The sequence below is a fragment of the Enhydra lutris genome, unplaced genomic scaffold, assembly GCF_002288905.1.
Source record: "Enhydra lutris kenyoni isolate GAN:26980312 unplaced genomic scaffold, ASM228890v2 scaffoldscaffold21, whole genome shotgun sequence".
Taxonomy (NCBI): domain Eukaryota; kingdom Metazoa; phylum Chordata; class Mammalia; order Carnivora; family Mustelidae; genus Enhydra; species Enhydra lutris.
In genome coordinates, this window is record NW_019154105.1 from 6,559,868 (window position 1) to 6,579,089 (window position 19,222).

Genomic DNA, 19,222 nt, shown 5'->3' on the forward strand with positions numbered 1-19,222 from the left:
CGGTTCTGGGTGTCGGTCGACAACCGTCTTTGCTCCCATCTGTGTCGCTTTCTAGGAACTTCAGGGCCCCGGGTTCACCTCGAACACTTCCGTGAAGTCGCGCCTCCTGCAGCCACCCACAGCCACCCGCTCACATTCGAACGTGCCGTCATCCCAGTCCACGGCCAGCTTCCTGTCTCACGTAAGCTGCGGGTCCCCTCATCCCTGACGCAGATGCTCTCCTGCACAAATAACTAAATCGAGAGGAATTTCACTGGAGAATACATCTAGAGTTAGGACACTTTCAATTGCTAGATTTTAGATTTACACAGACCGGATGAATGCAAATGCTAACTTCACTATCTGGTATTTCCTCTTGGGAGGACAGATGAGCTGTTCGGTGGGATTAATGTTAACAATAATTTTTTTTAAGTTTTTGTTTTAATTCCAGTGGGTTAATATACACTGTAGTACTCGTTTCGGGTGGACAATATAGTGGTTCAACACTTCCATTCGTGCTCGTCACCAGTGCTCGTCACAGGTGTGCTCCTAATCCCCATCACCTGCTTACCCACCCCTACCCCACACCTCCCTTCTGGTAACCATCAGGTGGTTCTCTAGAGTTCGGGGTTTGTTTCTTGATTTGTCTGTCCCTCTCTCTCTCTTTCCGCATTACTCATTTATTTTGTTTCTTACATTTCACAGATGAGTGAAATCGTATGGTGTTTGTCTTTCTCTGACCGATTTCACTCAGCATTAGACTCTAACTCCATTTACATCGTTGCACATGGCAAGATTTCATTCTTTTTGTGGCTGAGGAACGTCCCGTTGTGCGTATGCACACCACCTCTTCTTTATGCGTTCATCAGTCGATGGCCATCGGGCTGCTTCCGTTGCTTGGCTGTTGTAAATCATGCTACCACAAACATAGGGGTGCGTGTATCCCTTTGAATTATCGCTTGTAGTCCTTAGGTAAATACCTACTAGTGCAGTTGCTGGGTCGTGAGGCAGTTCTGTTTTTAACTTCTTGAGGAACCTCCATACTCTCTTCTACAGTGGCTGCACCACTCTGTGCTCCCACCAACACCGCACAATGTTCCTTCTCCACATCCTCACCAACACCTCTTGTTTCTTGTGTCGTTGGTGGATTATAGCCATTCTGACTGGCGTGAGGTGATATCTCATTGTAGTTTTGATTTATATTTCCATGATGATGGGTGATGTTGGGCATGTTTTCGTGTGTCTGTTGGCCATTTGGATGTCTTTTTGGAGAAATGTCTGTTCGTGTCTTCTGCCTGTGTTTTCATTGGATTATTTGGGTTTTGGGTGTTGAATTCTGTAAGTTTTGGTTTTAAGGATTAAAAATTATCTTTAAAATTATGCACATGTTACTCTGATAAAAAATTACCCCCCCCAAATAACCCCACAAACCAAACAACAAATAAACAACAGCAAAGAACATTTGACCAGAAGTCATTGTGTGTCTCTCACTACTTGTGTGACCTTGGAAAGCCAAATATATTGTGCCTTGCTCTTTGCACCTCTAATGAAGAGTCTGGACTAGATGACCTCTAGGGTCATCTAGAAACATCAGCTCTGAAATTAAACAACTTTTTATTACCCAAAAGCCACCTTAGGAGGTGTGTCTAATTGTGCAAAAATAAACTGTACTTGATTATAAAGAATATCATTCATGACTGAGAAAGTGCCAGTCATGTCTCTTGAATCAAAATTTTAAGTAATTCTAAAAACAAAAATGAACTGTATTTCCTAAATAGACTGTCAAGCATACTTTGTACAATTTTTTCTCTTAAAAACGTTTACTGTATAATTTTATACAATAAAAGTAACGTGCATTCTTCGTTTTGTTCATTGATGCTAGCCTAAAGTACCTACAACAGTCTCTAGCATATAGTAGATACTCCATAAATATTGTTTAATGGGTGAGTGACTTGAATTCATTGTAAAACATTGTTCTGGATTCTATTGTTTCTACTGGTAAATCAGTTTAAGTCTTCCCGTTGCTCCTTTGGAGATAATATTTTCTCTGGCCACTTTTTTTTTTTTTTTTTTTTTACTTATTTATTTGAGAGAGAGAGAGAGTGCGAGCTAGGGGAGGGCATAGGATGAGAGACAGGCGGACTCTGCACTGAGCTTGGAGTATGACACAGGGCTTGAGCTCACCCTGAGATCATGACCTGGGCTGAAACCAAGAGTCAGACACTTAACCAACTGAGCTACCCAGGCGCCCCTCTCTGGCCACTTTTAGGACTTCCTCATTGTTTGAGTTTATAGCAATTTGACTGTGATGTGCCTAGCTGTGGTCTTTGTATTTACCTTTCTGGAGGTTCACTGATCTTAGTAGATGTATGGATTGATATCTTTCATTAATTTTAGAAAATTTTTATCCCTTACCTTCTCAACTATTTTTTCTGCCCCATTCTCTTGTTTCCTTCTGGTACTTCTATTAAAATATTACTTTTTTAGATTGGTGTGTGATAACTCCGTGATCTGAATCCCCTACAGGCCTGTGACTGTTTGTTTCTCTTGGTTTTCAGTCATGTCGTCCAGTCTCTTTGCTTTCTTGTTTTCCCAAAACTTTCTCTTTTTTTAAGAGTAGTTTTAGGTTCACAACAAAATCGAGAAAAGGTACAGAGATTTCCCCACATGTGTACAGCCTCCCTGTTATCACCATCACTCACTGAAATGATATGTTTACTACCAAGGATGGATCTAATCGACGTATTAGCATTACTTAAAGTCCATAGTTTGTGTTGAGGTTCACTCTCGGTGTTGTGTATTTTACGGGTTTGGATAAATGTATAATGACATAATATCCATTGTTATATTATACAAAGTATTTTTACTGCCCTCAAAACCCAAGCTCTTCTTATTTATCCCTCCCATTCACTTCTGCAGTGACACCACTGATGTGTTGTGTCTTTTCCAGAATGTCCTATAGTTAGAATCATACAGTGTGAAGCTTGTGAAGACTGACTTCTCTCACTCAGTACTATGCACTGCAAGTCCCTCCACGCCTTTTCATGGCTTGACAGCTCATCTTAATGCTGACTAATGTTCTGCTGTCTGGATGTACCACAGTTTTGTTTATTCGTTCTCCTACTGAAGGGCATCTTGGTTGTTTCCAGGCTTTTGTAATTATGAATAAACCTCCTATAGACATTTATGTGCAGCTTTTTGTGCAGACCTATGTTTTCAGCTTCCTTGGGTAAGTGTCAAGGAGCGTGATTGCTGGTCATATGATAAGAGTGTGTTTAGTTTTGTAAGAAACTGCTGAACCGCATTCCACGGTAGCTGTGCCATTTCGCACCTCCACCAGCAATAAATGAGAGTTCCTGCGGCGCCACATCCAGGCCAGTATTTGGTGGTGTCTTTGTGCTGGATTTTGGCCATTCTAATAAAAGCATAATAGTATCTCATTTTGTGTTGCATTTCTCTAATGGCGTATGCTCTGGAACATCTCTTTATATGCTTATGTGACATCTGTATATCTTCTTTGGTTGAAGTGTCAGTTAAGGTCTTTAGTCCATTTTTTAATTCTTTGCTTCCTTTCTAAATAATTGAGTTCTGGACATTGACTATGAAAAATTAGATAATTTTGGTTTCTAGGTGACATTATTTTTTCTTGATAGAGGATGTACGTTAGCTTCTGGCTGGCAGCTAAAGCAAAGGCACTAACAATCCTGTATCACCTTAATTCATTGGAGGATTGAGACGATTCAGATTAAGGTTCTTATTCTGAAGCCTGAGGTTTAGCAGTTGGTTTATAGTCCACCTCTTTGATAGATTTCCAGTTTTTATCCCTTTAACTTATTGATTCTGCCAAAAGGTCATCTCGTCTTCCGAGCCTCTCTCAGCTGGTTCTTTTAGAATTGATGAATAGCTCTAGAGAAGATGGCTTCAAATGCCTCCCTTGTCTGGATTCTTCTGTTCCAGACTTTGGCCCATCATTCTTTACTATGCTGAGAGCTCTCTAATGTCAGGCAGATTTAAAAATTTTATGTGTATGGTTTTCTAGTGAATTTCTGAACAGACGGTTTATTCAACCATTACTGGAAAAAAACTCTTCTACTGTTTCTCTTTGCTCATAGAGTTTTAGATATTAACTATAAATCTATGCTACAGAATATAAAAATTTACCTCTCTTTTAACCACACATAACATGCACACACACACACACCTTTCTTTTCCCTGCATATTCCCCCACATATAATCATTTCATACATCTGGTTAAATCGCATTGCTCAGATTACTGACAATGTAAATATTGTTCTCTAGCTGAATTGTACAGTGAACTGTGACTATATTTCCTTTTTGCCCTTAAATTTAATAATTATCTCATTTTACTTTGGTTTGTTTTCTAGATATCTAGAACTAATTACCCCTCAAGCATTCTCTGAAAAATGACTGCAAAATTTATTTTAGTATGAGCAGAGTAATCACTATTTTATTAGTTCCTTGGTCATATATTATGCACATAGATCGTATGTATTACACATCATGCTTTTAGAGCCTTCCGAGTTCCTGTTCTGATCTGGAATGGTCACTCTCAAGGCTTGCCACATGGTTGCCTTCTTGGATTTACCTTCTCTCACAATCCAGAGGATTCCCTTCACCTTTTTTTCTGGTTTTCTTTTTGTGGTTTTTTTTTTCTTTTTTTTTTTTTTAGTTTTAATTCCCTTTCTTAGTTTCTTTCTTTTGGTGGAGCATATGATGCAGAGGCTAACTGAAAGGGAACATTTCATCCTTTGAGTATTTTAAAACTTTGCATGTCTGAAAGTACCATTATTCTTCACTTTCATGTGATTGATGCTCAAAATTTTGTTGCTGTGGTGCCATTTTGACTCCAGGGCCTCTGTCTCTGACTGGTTCTTGTTCTTTTTCTTAAAGTTTGTAGGGTCTTTTCTTTATGCCTCTTGGATTCGTTTCAAGATGATCCTTGCTAGGGTTCTTTTTCTTTTCACTGTGCTGGGTACTTAGCCGGCTCTTGCATTCTTTTGTTCTCCGAAATTTTCTTGTGTCATTTATTTGATCATTTTCTCCCTCCATTTTCCTCAGTTCTTTTTAGAATGAGACCTCTTGAACCTCTCTAGTTATCTTTAATTCTGACTTCGTGTTCATCTCCTCATCTTTTATTCCCACCTTTTAGGAAATTTCTTAAACTCTGTCTTCTAAACATCCACTGATATTTTTTTCTGTTTATCATATGGTATGATTTTATATATATATTATATATATATATATATTCATTTATTTTAATTTTCAGGAGCACTCTTCTCTTTATATAGTTTTCTGTTCCTTTGTGTTGTAATACTTTCTCATTTCTGTTTAAAGATAATAACTTTAGGGGCATCTGGGTGGCTCAGTGGGTTAAAGCCTCTGCCTTCGGCTCAGGTCATGATCCCAGGGTCCTGGGATTGAGCCTGCATTGGGCTCTCTGCTCAGCGGGGAGTCTGCTTCCCCCCCTCTCTCTCTGCCTGCCTCTCTGCCTACTTGTGACCTCTGTCAAATAAATAAATAAAATCTTAAAAAAAAATAAAGATAATAACTTTAGTTTTTCAGTAATTTCTCCTGTCACCTGAATCATTGATGTTTTTTCAAACTCATTTTTTTTGTTTGTTTTGATATCTGTCATTCATGTTGAAGACTTTCCTTCAAAGTATAGTGGTCATTGGCTCTTCATTCATATTTGAGATTGAGTCCCTAAAAAGCTGCTCACAAGGTCTTAGTAAAATTGACAGGATTCGTCAACCAGTAAATGGTTAAGTATTGCTTTTTTATTGAGGGACCCCAAAATTACCTGTGGGTCTTTTTTCTTGGTGCTGTGAGTTCTTCTAAAGAGGGGTTCGCTCACTACTGACTTACAGACGTAAATCAGCTGCCAATATTCTGAGAGGCGGTGGGGTGGGGATGCCGGGGCGCCTGTCCATCTGCGCGGTCTCACTTAAGGCTCGTGTTTCCAGTTGCAGCCTTCCTCTTGCTACGCCGAATACTCCTTTGGAGCCTAAAGTGCTCTGCTTCAAACTCATGCAGAAATTAAGCTTCAAATTCATCTAGGGGAGAAGAATGAGTGATCACCTGGGAGTCTAACAGCTTCTCCCAGAGACTTTTAACCCATCCTCCCATTTTTCTGCTCTTTGTCCCACCTTGGCCTTCAGAAATACTTGAGGTCTCCAGTCCTGAGCCTTTCTGGAATGCTCTCCTGCAGAGCAGCTGGCTTGTTGGTGGCTGCTTCTGCGCAGCTCCTTTTCAGCTTTCTTTGTTCTGCTTAACGTTACAGTGATTATGCACTTGCTTTCCATTTCCTAAAATTGCATTATCCTTACTCATCTAATGTTATCTCTTTTTTCCTCTTTATCCTTATAATTCCTTAGTGTCCTTTCGGTTGGGCTGCAGTTAGAGTAGACATAAATGCGAAGTATCATGCTGAGAAGCGGAATACTACCTTTCGCATTGTTCCCCATTGCTCCTTCACTTACCTGGTTAGATTGTAGTCTGCCGGTTCTGTAATCCTAACCATAGCTGGTATTTACGGAACCCCAGGTGCTGTTCAAAGCATTACTGCCACATAAGGGAAGTGCTATTACCGTAGCTATTTCACAGATGCAGAAACTGAGGCTTGGAAAAGCAAAGTGATTTACATAGAGTTCACATACCCAAAACAGAGTAATGCCAAGACTTAACCAAGGCAGTCTGAGTCTAGATCCTGTGTTCTTTTTTTTTTTTTTTTTAAGATTTTATTTATTTATTTGGCAGAGAGAGACACAGCAAGAGAGGGAAAACAAGGAGGAGTGGGAAGGGAGAAGCAGGCTTCCCACTGAGCAGGGAGCCTGATGCAGGGTTTGATCCCAGGACCCTGGGATCATGCACTGAGCCGAAGGCAGCCGCTTAACGACTGAGCCACCCAGGCACCCCTAGATCCTGTGTTCTTAACCATTATTCTGTACTGCTTCCCTACACTGCACTGCTAAATGTCTTTATAAAAAAAAAAATAGTTCATGACGTAGATTATCTGCCTGAAGTTACATGGTGTTCCATACATGCATATATCCATACACACACATACATACAAAAACGCACACATGTACTAGGTATCTTGACATAAGAATTTTAATGTTTCAGATAAAGGTTATTTTGCACATAAAAATAAAGTATTTCCAGGGCAATATCGTTTGCTTTATTTACATATCAGAATCTATGCCCATGTATTATGGGCAACGTGTATTAGCTATGCTTGCTGTTTGCCACCAACGTATCCACAATGTGGGCAAGATTTTTAACAACACTTTATGTTTGTCTTGTTTCCTACTCACCCCTTCTCAATATGCAATGTAAATAATATATTTACATTCCAAGTAGTATATTTCTTTTCCACTTTTATTATAGTCTTCTAGCAGAAATAGAAGTATAAGAGATAGACTTGGTCAGACATTCTCAAAATGGAATAGTCTAATTCAAACTGAGTGAGATCAAGCTTTTATTTTTAGCTTTTCCATTTATCTTCTATCTTTGGAGAATGGAGATAGGGCCAATGAGAAGCACATAGTCTCCTTAGACATTACTTATCTTACATCATAACTCATACATTTGCCTGTAATGGACTAAGGCCATTAGGGAGAACCATATTTGGAGAAGATAGAGGTGCATTAGGGGTATAATTTAGGATTCATTTTGGCAACAAGTCTAACATAAAATGATTTCAGAGTCACAATGTAATAGGAGACTAATCCAATCACAAAATAAACCTTAAGTTTAACTGAAGAGTATAAGCTTATATCCTTCCCTTGAAACAAAAAGCTTGTGGAAGTTTTAACTTGAAAATGCGTATCTTCTAGAAATAGCCTTAATGTGTATCCTAAGAGTCAAAAGATTGGGGTGGGAGAGAACATGATTCTTTAATGGGGTCTGGTAACTTCAGGAGCTATGTTTAGTTATTTCTTTACTAGCCAGAAAAGAGTCATACATAAACAATGTTTTAGAATTTTTCACTTCCCAGCTATTTTCTAATTTTAAGAAGTACTTTGCTCACATTGTAAATCAGAATATTTCCATATGAATTAGTGTATTAAAAATGAATCAATATAAATATTGCAAGATACATAAACTTTAAAAGATTGATAATTTTGACTAAATAAAACAAATACTATGACTTATAAAAGTCACAAAACACCACCTTAAACAAAAGTAAAAGGAAACCACAAACTAAAAAATATTTTGAATAAAGGACTACTATCATATAGAGAGTTTTTATATATCTGGATGAAAAAGTATATCCTTTAAAAGAAAATTATACTGAAGATGAAAATTTTGTAGATACAAAATTCACAAATAAATGCCAAGACCCAATAAACATGAAAAAATGTACAGATTCATTATAAACAAATAACATACATATCAAAACAAAAACAAGCTACTGATTTTGCCTGTGCAGTGGTAACATGGTGATGGGAAGGGTGTGGCATAATAGTCCATCTTGAGTCACATCCCACCGCTGACTGTATGAATGGACATGACTCTTTGTTGTTTTTGCTTCCAAAGCCCACATCTCTTTTTTCCTCTTAAATGAATAGACTTGATATTTCTACAGTAGTTTGAGATTTACAGAAAAATTGAACAGAAGCTGTAGAGAGCTTCCTATACTCCCTTTGCCCCCACTCTACAGTTTCCCATGTCATTCACATCTTTCATTACTGTGCATGTATCACAAAGGATGAGCCAATATTGATATATTATTATTAACTAAAGTCCGTGGATTATATTGGAGTTTCCCCTTGTGTTGTACGTTCTATGGGTTTTGACAAGTGTATAATCACGTGTATACACAATTACAGTATCACTAACAGTACTTTTACCACCCTAAAAGTGCCTTGTTTCTCACCTAATCATCCCTCCTTTCCTTCCTCTGAACTCCTGGTAACTGGCAATCTTTTAACTGTCTCCACAGTTTTGCCTTTTCCAGAAAGTCATAGAATAGGAATCATTTAAGATGCGGTCCTTTCACAGTGGCTTCTTTCCCTTAGTAATATGCTCGCACAGTTCCATGTCTTGCCATGATTTAATAGCTAATTTCTTTTTGTCACTGAATAATATTTCATAGCACGGATGTACTACAGTTTGTCTATCCACTCACCTATTAAAGGACATCTTGATAGCATCTAAGTTTTAGCAGTTATGAATAAAGTTCCCATATGCATCCAGATGTACGGTCTGCATCTACATTCGTTGTGTTTTGTTCTGTTTTGTTTTGCATGTGGATGTCCAGTTGTTGCACCATTTGTTGAAAATACAGCCCTTTCTCCATTGAGTTGCCTTTGCTGTTTCGTTAAGGTTCAGTCGCCTGTAGTTGTGTCTGGCTCGTTATCCTGTTCCTTTGATTTATTTAATTCGTCTTTCACCAGTGCCATGCTTGTCTTATCATGGTAGGTCTTGAAATGGGCTATTGTCAGTTCTCCAACTTTGTTCTCCATCAATATTGTATTTGGTATTCTGGGCTTTTTTGCCTTTCCATATGAACTGTACAATCAACTTGTCAGGATCCACAAAACTTAAAAATTACTGGGATTTTGATTGGGATTGCATTGAATTCATAAATCAGATTGGAAAGAACTGACATCTTAACAAGAGTGAGTCTTATCCATGAATATGGAATATCTCTCCATTTATTTAGCTCTTTGATTTTTATGTCTGAATTTTATAATGTTACTCATATAAATCTTATACATATTTTGTAAGATTCATACCTAAGTATTTACACTTTTGGTACTAATATAAATGGTATACTGTTTTTAATTCTTAAATTCCAGTTTTTCATTGCTGATATGTGGGAAAGCAATTGACTTTTACATAATAATCTTGTATCCTGTCACCTTGCAATAATCTCTTATTTGTTCCAGGAGTTTTGTTGTTATTGTTGATTCTCTGAGATTATCTACATAAAGGGTCCTATCATTTGTGAAGAAAGACAGTTTTAATTCTTCCTTTGCAAATCTGCACACCTTTTATTTCTTTTCTTTTTGAATAACTTCTGGGATGATTATTTTTCAAAGATTTATATATTTTACAGAGCACATGCACAGAAGCAGGGGGGAGAGGGAGAGGGAGAAGGAGACTCCCCACTGGGCTAGGGGCAGGACATGAGGCTCAATCCCAGGACCCCGAGATCATGTCTCCAGGCTAAAGCAAATGCTTAACTGACTGAGACACCCAGGTGCCCCTGGGATGATTTTGAATATAAGTGGTGAGAGGGGACATTCTTGCCTGGTTTTTGAACTTAGCAGGAAAGTGTCTAGTTTCTTACCGTTAAGTATGATGTGGGGCACCCAGGTGGCTCAGTGGGTTAAACGTCTGACTCTTGATATCAGCTTCCGTTTCGATCTCAGGGTCATGAGTTCAAGCCCCGCATTGGGTTCCATGCTGGTTGTGGAGCCTACTTTAAAAAAAAAAAAAAGGAAAAAGTATGATGTTAGCTATAGGTTTTTTGTAGATGATCTTTACCAAATTGAGGAAGTTCCTCCTCTATTCCTAGTTCACTGGAGTTTTTATGTAAATTGGTATTGGGTTTTGTCCAGTGCTTTTTCTGCATTTATTGATATGATCATGTGATTTTTTTTCTCTTTAGCCTGTGTTATAAGCTGCTTTAAGCATCTGTATGCATGTTTTTATGTGGATATAAGTTTTCCATATAATCTTATCAATTGATTTTTGAATGTTGAACTAGCTTTGATTACCTGGGAGAAATCCTTCTTGACTGTGTTATATAACTTTTTTCATAAATTGTTGAAATACATATGCTAATATTTTGTTGAATATTTTTATATCTATGTTTATGAGAAATATTGGCCTTTAGTTTTCTTTTCTTGTAATGTTTTTGGTTTTCATCTTAGGGTACTCCTAGCCTCACAGAATGAGCAAGTAAGTATTCCCTGTATGGCTATTTTCTGGAAGAGATTTAGAGAATTGGTATAATTTCTTCCATAAATGTTTGGTAGAGTTTACCAGTGAACTCATTTAGGCTCGTTCTTTCTGTATTGAAAGGTTATTAATTATTGATTTAATTTCTTTAATAGATTTAGGTGTGTTCAGATTATCTGTTTCTTCCTATGGAATTGGTCCATTTCATCTGTATTATCCAATTTGTGGGCATAGAATTGTTCATAATATTACTTTTTTTTTCTTTTTTGAGGCAGAGTCAGATTAGAATTTTTTTATACTTACTTAAAGCTCATATCTGACACAATAGGGATAGTTGTATTCTGTGTCTGCCTGTTTAAAATTTAATCTAAGAACAGACTCCTTACCAGATTCATGTGGAGATCAATCAGATCTGAAAACATATGACCTCAGAGATAGATTGTTAAATTTAACCTAAGAGGGATTTTCTTAGAACCATTTTGGGAAAGAGACAGTGTTTTCTAGTGAACATTCTGTCTAGGAAGAATTAAGCAAAGAGTGAGTGGTTTAACATATTTTTTATTTTTACAGTCGCTTTAAAACTTTCATGTTAAAAATAAAACAAGATAAAACCATGACATCAGGTGCACCTGGACGGCTCAGTGGTTACACGTCTGTCTTCAGTTTAGGTCATGATCCCAAGGTCCTGGGATTGAACCCCGCACTGGGTTCCTTGCTCAGGGGGGAGCCTGCTTTTCCCACTCCCACTCCCCGTTTGTGCTCTCTCACACGTGCTATCTGCCAAATAAATAAAATCTTCAAAAAAAAAAAAAAGCGTGACATCACTTCCAAGCTTCTCTCTACACACTCAAGCAATTACTCATTTTATGTGTCTGGCAGGGTGGGGTTTGACCGTGGTCTATCTCTTCCTTTTCCAACACTCTCGGCACAGAGGAGTGAGGATACATTAGTCAGTGAAAGGCCACCCCACCCGTGCTACACTCCTCCAGAGTGAAGAAAGACTAGAGATGTGACCACTACATGCAACACATGATACTAGATAAGCGCCTATGAAGAAATACCAGTCTTTATCTTTTTAATGTCTTTGGGATTTGCAGGGATGCCCCCTCTTTCATTTTTGATATTAATAATTTGTGTATATATATTTTTTTTGTTATTTTATTTTCTTACTTTGCAAGAAGAGAATTTGCAAGACGTTTGGATTATTAGTTTTACATCTTTTTCCCTAATATGTGCATTCAGTGTTAGAAATTTCCTTTAAGCACTACTTTTGCTACATGCCACAAATTTTGGTAAGTTGTATTTTCATTTTTATCCTGTCAAAACATTTTTAAATTTCTCTTGAGATTTCTTTTTTGGTTTGTGTGTTATTCAGGAGTGTACTGGTTTATCTCCAATGATTTAGGAATTTTCCAACTATCTTTTTTTTTTTTTTTTGAGAGAGAGAGAGAGAGAGAGCACAAGTAGGGGTGAGGGTCAGAGGGTGAAGCAGACTCCCTGCTGAGCTGGAAGCCCCAGGTGGGGCTCAGTCCCGGGACTCCAGGATCATGACCCGAGCTGAAGGCAGACATTTAACAACTGAGCCACCCAGGCGCCCCCAGCTATCTTTTTGTTACTGGTTTCAGGTTCAATTCTATGTGTAATCCTAGCGTAGACTTTGTATGATTTTTATTCTTTAAAAATTGTTCGTGTGTACTTGTAGCCCAAAATGTGGTCTGTCTTGAGGAATGTTCCATATAAACGTCAGAGTACGTGCTCTGCTACTTTTTGGACGAAGTAGTCTATAGATGTCAGTTATTCCAATCGACTGAAAGTGCTGTTCAGTTCTGTCTTTGCTGATTTTCTGCCTGCTGAGTTTGTCCATTGTTGACAGAGAGTTAGGAAGTGTGTTTGGCTGTAATAGTGGATTCATCTTTTTCTCCTTGCAGTTTCATCAGTTTTCGCCTCGCATAGTTTGATGCCCTTCTGCTAAGTGCATACACATTAAGGATTGTTACATCTTCTTGGAGAATTGATCCCTTTATCACTATGTAATGGCTTTCTTTTCCTTGCTCAGACGCTTGCTCTGTCTGCAATTAATGTAGCTACTCCAGCTTTCTTTTGATTAGAATTAGCATGATATTTCTTTCTCCATCTCTTTACTTTTAATCTATATGTGTCTTTATTTGTAAAGTAGGTTTCTGACAACGTATAGTCAGTCCTGTTTTTTGTTGCATCCTGACAATCCCCGTCTTTTCATCGGTATATCTGGAGCATTGATACTTAAATTCCTTCCTCACATAACTAACTAGCTTAATATTATCATGTTTGTTACTATTTTCTTGTCATTGCTTTTGTTTTTATTCCTATTTTTATCTTTTACTCTTTTTCTGCCTTTTGTGGTTTTAATTGAGCATTTAAAAATAGAATGTTAGGGGGCACCTGGCACTCAGCAGGAGGCCTGCTTCTCCCTCTCCCACTCCCCCTGTTTGTGTCCCCTTTCTCCCCGTGTCTGTCTCTGTGAAATAAATAAATAAAACCTTTAAAAAAATGTTATTTTCTTTCCCTTCTTAGCATATAAATTATATTTCCTTTTTTCCTTTTTAGTGGTTGTCCTAGAGTTTGCAGTATATATTAACAACTAATCCCAGTCCACTTTGAAATGACACTATAGGTCATGGGTCATACAGGGACCTTATAATGACAAAATAGTTCTATTTCCTCCTTCATGTCCCTTGTATCAAGGTGGTCATTCATTTCACTTATCCCTAAGCGTGTGTATATACACATATATTTTTATATTATTATAATATATGTGTACATAATTTTTATATTATTATATTATGTGTACATAATTGGATGCATTATTCCTATTATTATTTGAACAAACTGTTGTTAGAGCAATTAAAAGAAAGTTCTTTATTTTACCTTCTTTTATTCTTTCTCTGAGGATCTTCCTCTCTTTATGTAAATCTGAGTTTCTGACCTATATCCTTTTCTTCCTCTCTGAAGAACTTCTTTTAACACTTCTTACAAGGTAGATCTGCTGACAACAAATTCCCTCAATTTTTATTTGTTTGAGAATCTTATTTCTCCTTCACTTCTGAAAGATAATTTTTCAGGGTATAGTTCTAGATTGGTGGGGAGGTCTTATCTCAATATTTTAAATACTTCATTCAAGTCTCTTCTTGCTCGTGTGGTTTCTGAAGAGAAGTCTGATGTAATACTCTGTTTTCTCCCTCTGGCTACTTTAAAGACCTTTTGTCTTTGATTTTCTGCAGTTTGAATATGATATGCCTATGGGGAGGTTTTTTTTAGTGTCTGCATCGTTTGATGCATCATGAGGTTCCCGGATCTGTTCTGTCATTAATCTTGGAAAATTCTCAGCCATTATTACGTCTATCTTTGTTCTATTTCTTTCTCTCTTTTCCTTGTGGTACCCCCAGCATGTGTATGTTACACCTCTTAGAGTGTTCCCACAGTTCTTCAACTTTCTGGTCCATCTTCTTAATTTTTTTTTCTCTTTGCATTTCAGTTTTAGAAGTTTCCATTAACACTTCTTCAGGCAGGGGCACCTGGGTGGCTCAGTCAGTTGAGCACCGACTCTTGGTCTCAGCTCTGGTCACAACCTCGTGATTATGGGATTGGGCCCCGTGTCAGGCTCTACACTTGGTGAAGAGTTTGGTTCAGATTCTTCCTCCATCTTCCTGCCCCTCTGCCCCTCCCTGCTCACATGCTCTCTTGCACACACTCTCACTTTCTCTCACTCTCTCTCTTACTCTCTCTAAAATGAACAAATCTTAAAAAAAAAAAAAGAAATTTTCTTCAAGCTCCCTGATTACTTTCATGGTCATGTCCAGCCTACTGATAAGCCTATCAAAGGCCTTTTTCATTTCTTTTCGATTTTTTTCTAGAATTTCCTTTTGATTCTGTCCTAGAATTTCAGTTTTTCTGCTTACATGATCTGTTTTTGCATGTCATCCACTTTTTCCATCAGAACCAACAGAAAAAATTAATCATAATGAAACTCCTAGTCTAATAGTTCCAGAATCTCTACCACATCTGAGTCTGGTTCTGATGCTGGCTCTGTCTCTTCAGCTGCGTTTTTTTATCTTTTTAGTATGAGTTTAATTTTTTGTTGAAAGCTGAACATGATGTACTGGGTAAAAAGAACTGAGATAAATAGAACTTCAGGGTGAGGGCATTGTGTTTATCTGGCTAGGAGTTAGACTCTGTGCGCTGCTTGCTGTAGCTGTAGGTGTCGAAGGCTAAAATGTACTCTGATGTCCTTGTTTTCTCTCCCCTTTTGTCTTTGGGTTTCCCTAGAGATTTCTTAAATAAGGGTTCCAGGAAAAACGGCAAGCTATTGGGGGCCTTGGTGGCTCAGTGGGTTAAAGCCCCTGCCTTGGGCTCAGGTCATGACCCTAGGGTCCTGGGATAGAGCTCTGTATCGTGCTCTCTGCTCAATGGGGAGCCTGCTTCTCCCTCTCTCTCTGCCTCTCTGCCTACTTGTGATCCTTTCTCAGTCAGTCAGAACTCTTGACATGTTCAGCTGCATGCTACCTGTGGTATGTCTGCAGGGTTAGGAAAGGAAGGGGAATGTGAGGGTCATACAATAGCATCAACACTTATTTGGCATAGATCCTAGAAAAGCAAAACCAATGTTCATTCAACAGCCAACATATATGGCAGGTTTAACTCCACATTGGAGTTAAACTAACGTTAACTTAAAAAAGTTAAACCTCCAGCTGAAATAGCTTGATGGTGATTGATGACTTCCTAGCCATGAGTGTTCTCCAAAAAGACCACCTGCTCTCCAGAGTAACAGCTAACTATCAGTTGGTTTCCCCTTTTGAGATGCCTATTGGGAACATCTATAATTTTTATTATATTATAAATATTCATCAGGGAATACTTATATATCTGAAAATCATTTAAAATTATTCTCAAATACCAACTAACCCGGTTTGAAAATATTGAGTGTCTCTTTCCTCATAAGTATAATGGGGGGGGGAGTTAATTAATTCATCTCTAAGGAGTTCCTTACTTCTAAAGTTCTGTAACTTTATAAAATTCAGCCCTTAAAAAGTATTGGAATTATTTTGCCAGGACATAGTTGTAAATATTTAATGACACAGGGCACTATCCATACTACATTGTTAACATTTCTTTAAAAATGATTTAAAAATCACTGTGTATAGTTTGAGCCTATGTGTGTATCCTCTAATTTATTATTATGGATATATAAAGAAGTATACACACATTTATAAATTAAATGTAACACTGTGTTGATTATTAATGAGTTATTATTGATTATCCCTGAGTAGTAAGATCACAGGTGATTTTTGTTTTTTCTTCTTTCTCCTCCATAATTTATACTTACCAGCTGAATTAATTTTACATTAGGAAACAGCATCTGAATCTAAAAAAAAAAAAAAAAAACTAAGGTGTTTGTTTTGTAAATTGTTTTAATACAGCACTCTATGAAACCCACCACATTGAAGGAAGATCCAACAAGGGACCTGAAACAGCTTCTCCAAGAGTTGAGAAGTGTGATCAACGAGGAACCAGCTGTGCCGCTGGGCAAGCCTGAGGAGGAAGGGAGAACACCGTCCCTGGGAGTCTCCTACGTGGCTGTGTAAGGCTGGGGGGAATGCAGGATGGGAGAGCTTCTCTCCCCTGGGTTCTCTGTGGGAGGTGCAGGTTTAACTTCGAAGAGTATCTGACCTCACCAGGGAAAACATGAAAGTGGAAGGAGAGAAACAAAAGTCAAACAACGTGATATCAAGAGCAAATAATATAGTTATTATTCTGTTCAGAAGGAAGTCATCAAAGCAAGGCGTTACCCAAAGTTACTTTCGAGTAGTAATTTATAGTTCCCGACAGATTTCACACGCATAATCTTATTTGATTACCATAACAACTGTTTGAAACCAGACAGGGCAGGCGTTGTTATTCCCGTCTTAAAAAGGAGAAAAACACAAGTTTCAAAAGGTTGAGTTGCCTGCAGCCACCCACTTCGATGGTGGAGCTAAACTAAACCGGTAAGGACTACATGACTCTCCAGATAGAATCTAATAGGAAAGTCCGTGGTTCTCTAGAGATTCATGCCAGTGACATATACCAAATGAATAGAAGGTCACACCTGAAAAAGATTTCTGGCAGTTCTCCAGCCCGTCCCTGTATTACCTGCAGAAATCAATGAGATTCTCATGTTCTTTTCAAATACTATTTCAAAATTTTACTGTGTATTATTATTAGATTAATTGAAAGCATTTTAATACAGTACACACTATATTTTTGGTATAATAATATTAATTGTATACTAGCCATTAGTATTACAACAACCTTTTGTAATACTCATTTTCTGGTTATATGACAAATATCTAAAAGTAATACTTTCTAAAATAATACTTACGTATAAGCAATCTCCAGTCTCTTAAGAGGTTTAATTAGTATATGTTAACCTGAAGTAGTTAAATATTAGCTGGATTTATTTGATTTTTTTTTTTAAGATTTTATTTATTTATTTGACAGAGAGAGATCACAAGCAGGCAGAGAGGCAGGTAGAGAGAGAGGAGGAAGCAGGCTCCCTGCTGAGCAGAGAGCCCGATGCGGGGCTTGATCCCAGGACCCCGAGATCATGACCTGAGCCGAAGGCAGCGGCTTAATCCACTGAGCCACCCAGGCGCCCCTTATTTGATATTTATTAATACTATTATTAATAGTAATAGTAAAATAGTAAGCACAACCCAGTTACCTAGCATAACGTTGCATTCTCTGAATCACGTGTCAGAAACATTCCGTTGGCCACTCCACTGAGGAATACATGTATGTGCAAAGCAACATACATGCCTTCTAAGGCAGGGCAGTATTTATTATTAAGCTCATTTGACAGAGGAGTTAATTTGGGCATAGATTGTATTGTCTTCTCCTATGAAGCAAAGAGGCAAAACCAAAAGTAAAAGTTGGAGCCCAGGCTCCCAGCACTAATCATTCCACAAAGATGACCGTGATTTCTTGATCAGGTGATTTCCATCACTTTAGCCACTAATTGTGGGCCTAAATTATATTGGATTGTATTGAACGTGAACATATTCATGAATATATTTGGTCCCTGCCTTTAAACAATGCATGTTAATTTGCTATAATTCTACAAATGACCTTGTCACCAAAGCCTAAACTCAGCTTAAACCTTTTAAGAGTCTGTGAAAGCATTTCTGAGCTGATGAAATCCAGGGGCAGCCTTCTGCAAAATTTGCTTGGAGGCCTAAAATCTGCTGTTGTGCTTTCAAGAGCAATTGATTGTTCTAAAAATACATGGAATCTGGAAATTGTTCTTTGTATAATTAACTGAGAATTATATTTATACAGAGATGTTAGAGAAAGAGGTTGTATAACTGAATCAAGCCTGAGATTAGAGATATGCCATAGGTAAGAAGAATCTGAGATTCTGATATAATTAATTGTCCAATAATTTTTTTTAATGTTTCCAGGTAATTTAGGAAGTCTGGACAGTTTACATGGGAATCAATGGGCATTTGGGCATTGAAAGCAAGCAGTTACATTAACTAAAACTAAATCAGATTTCAGTATACATACATACAGTGTAATGTATTTTCTAGAAATCAACAGGAATTTTTTTGGCTTATTTTAAATTTTGCTGCTGTTTACGCATAGGAAGATATTTACATGGTATACCATACCAAAAATGGAAATTTTTTTTTTCTACATTTTACACTCATTTACAATGATTTACCTAACTTTTGAGAGGAAGGTAGTCTGGAAGGAAGGTCTAACAACCTCCAATACAGGATTTTAAGAACCCACAGAGACCAACCCTATTTTCCTCAGTAATTGAAGAGCTAAATTTTAAAATGAGATCCTAAAAAGAGCATTAAAGAAATGAAATCCATAACCCCTCAACAGAGACAACCTCTTTTTTTTAGCCAAGGAGGGAAAAAAGCTAATATTGATCTGTTATCCATGTAAGACAAGAAGAACGTGGCTCGCAGGTCTTCATCAACTCCTCGCCCTCTGCTGCATTAGGCCCCGGTCTCTCAGTCTGCCCCTGCAGGCCCTCCCCAACTTGTCGCCACCCTGCTTGACTCCCACAGTGCACTCTAACCAAAGCAGACTGCTCCTGGCTCCCAAAAGGAGTTCATTCCTTTCGTCTTCAAGCTCTTCTTTACATTGTTTTACCACCTGGAAGAGCCAATGCCCCAGTCTCACTCTTCGGATCTGCGTTGGTGTAAAAGCAGGGTTCAGAGGAACAACGTAGTTTCATCACTAAGTAAAAATAACACCATGTACTCTTCGTTTCTCCCACCCT

General features: G+C 37.9%; 1 protein-coding gene across 1 annotated transcript in view; it reads left to right on the forward strand.

The window, feature by feature from the left end:
• LOC111149286 (coiled-coil domain containing 158) overlaps window positions 1-19,222 on the forward strand; it is a 74,566-nt gene that overhangs the window by 44,027 nt on the left and 11,317 nt on the right. The window contains exons 16-19 of the mRNA XM_022506270.1: window positions 56-181; window positions 16,368-16,511; window positions 16,837-16,841; window positions 18,265-18,324. Coding sequence (XP_022361978.1) covers window positions 56-181; window positions 16,368-16,511; window positions 16,837-16,841; window positions 18,265-18,324 — 335 coding nt within the window. The remainder of the gene's footprint in view (window positions 1-55; window positions 182-16,367; window positions 16,512-16,836; window positions 16,842-18,264; window positions 18,325-19,222) is intronic.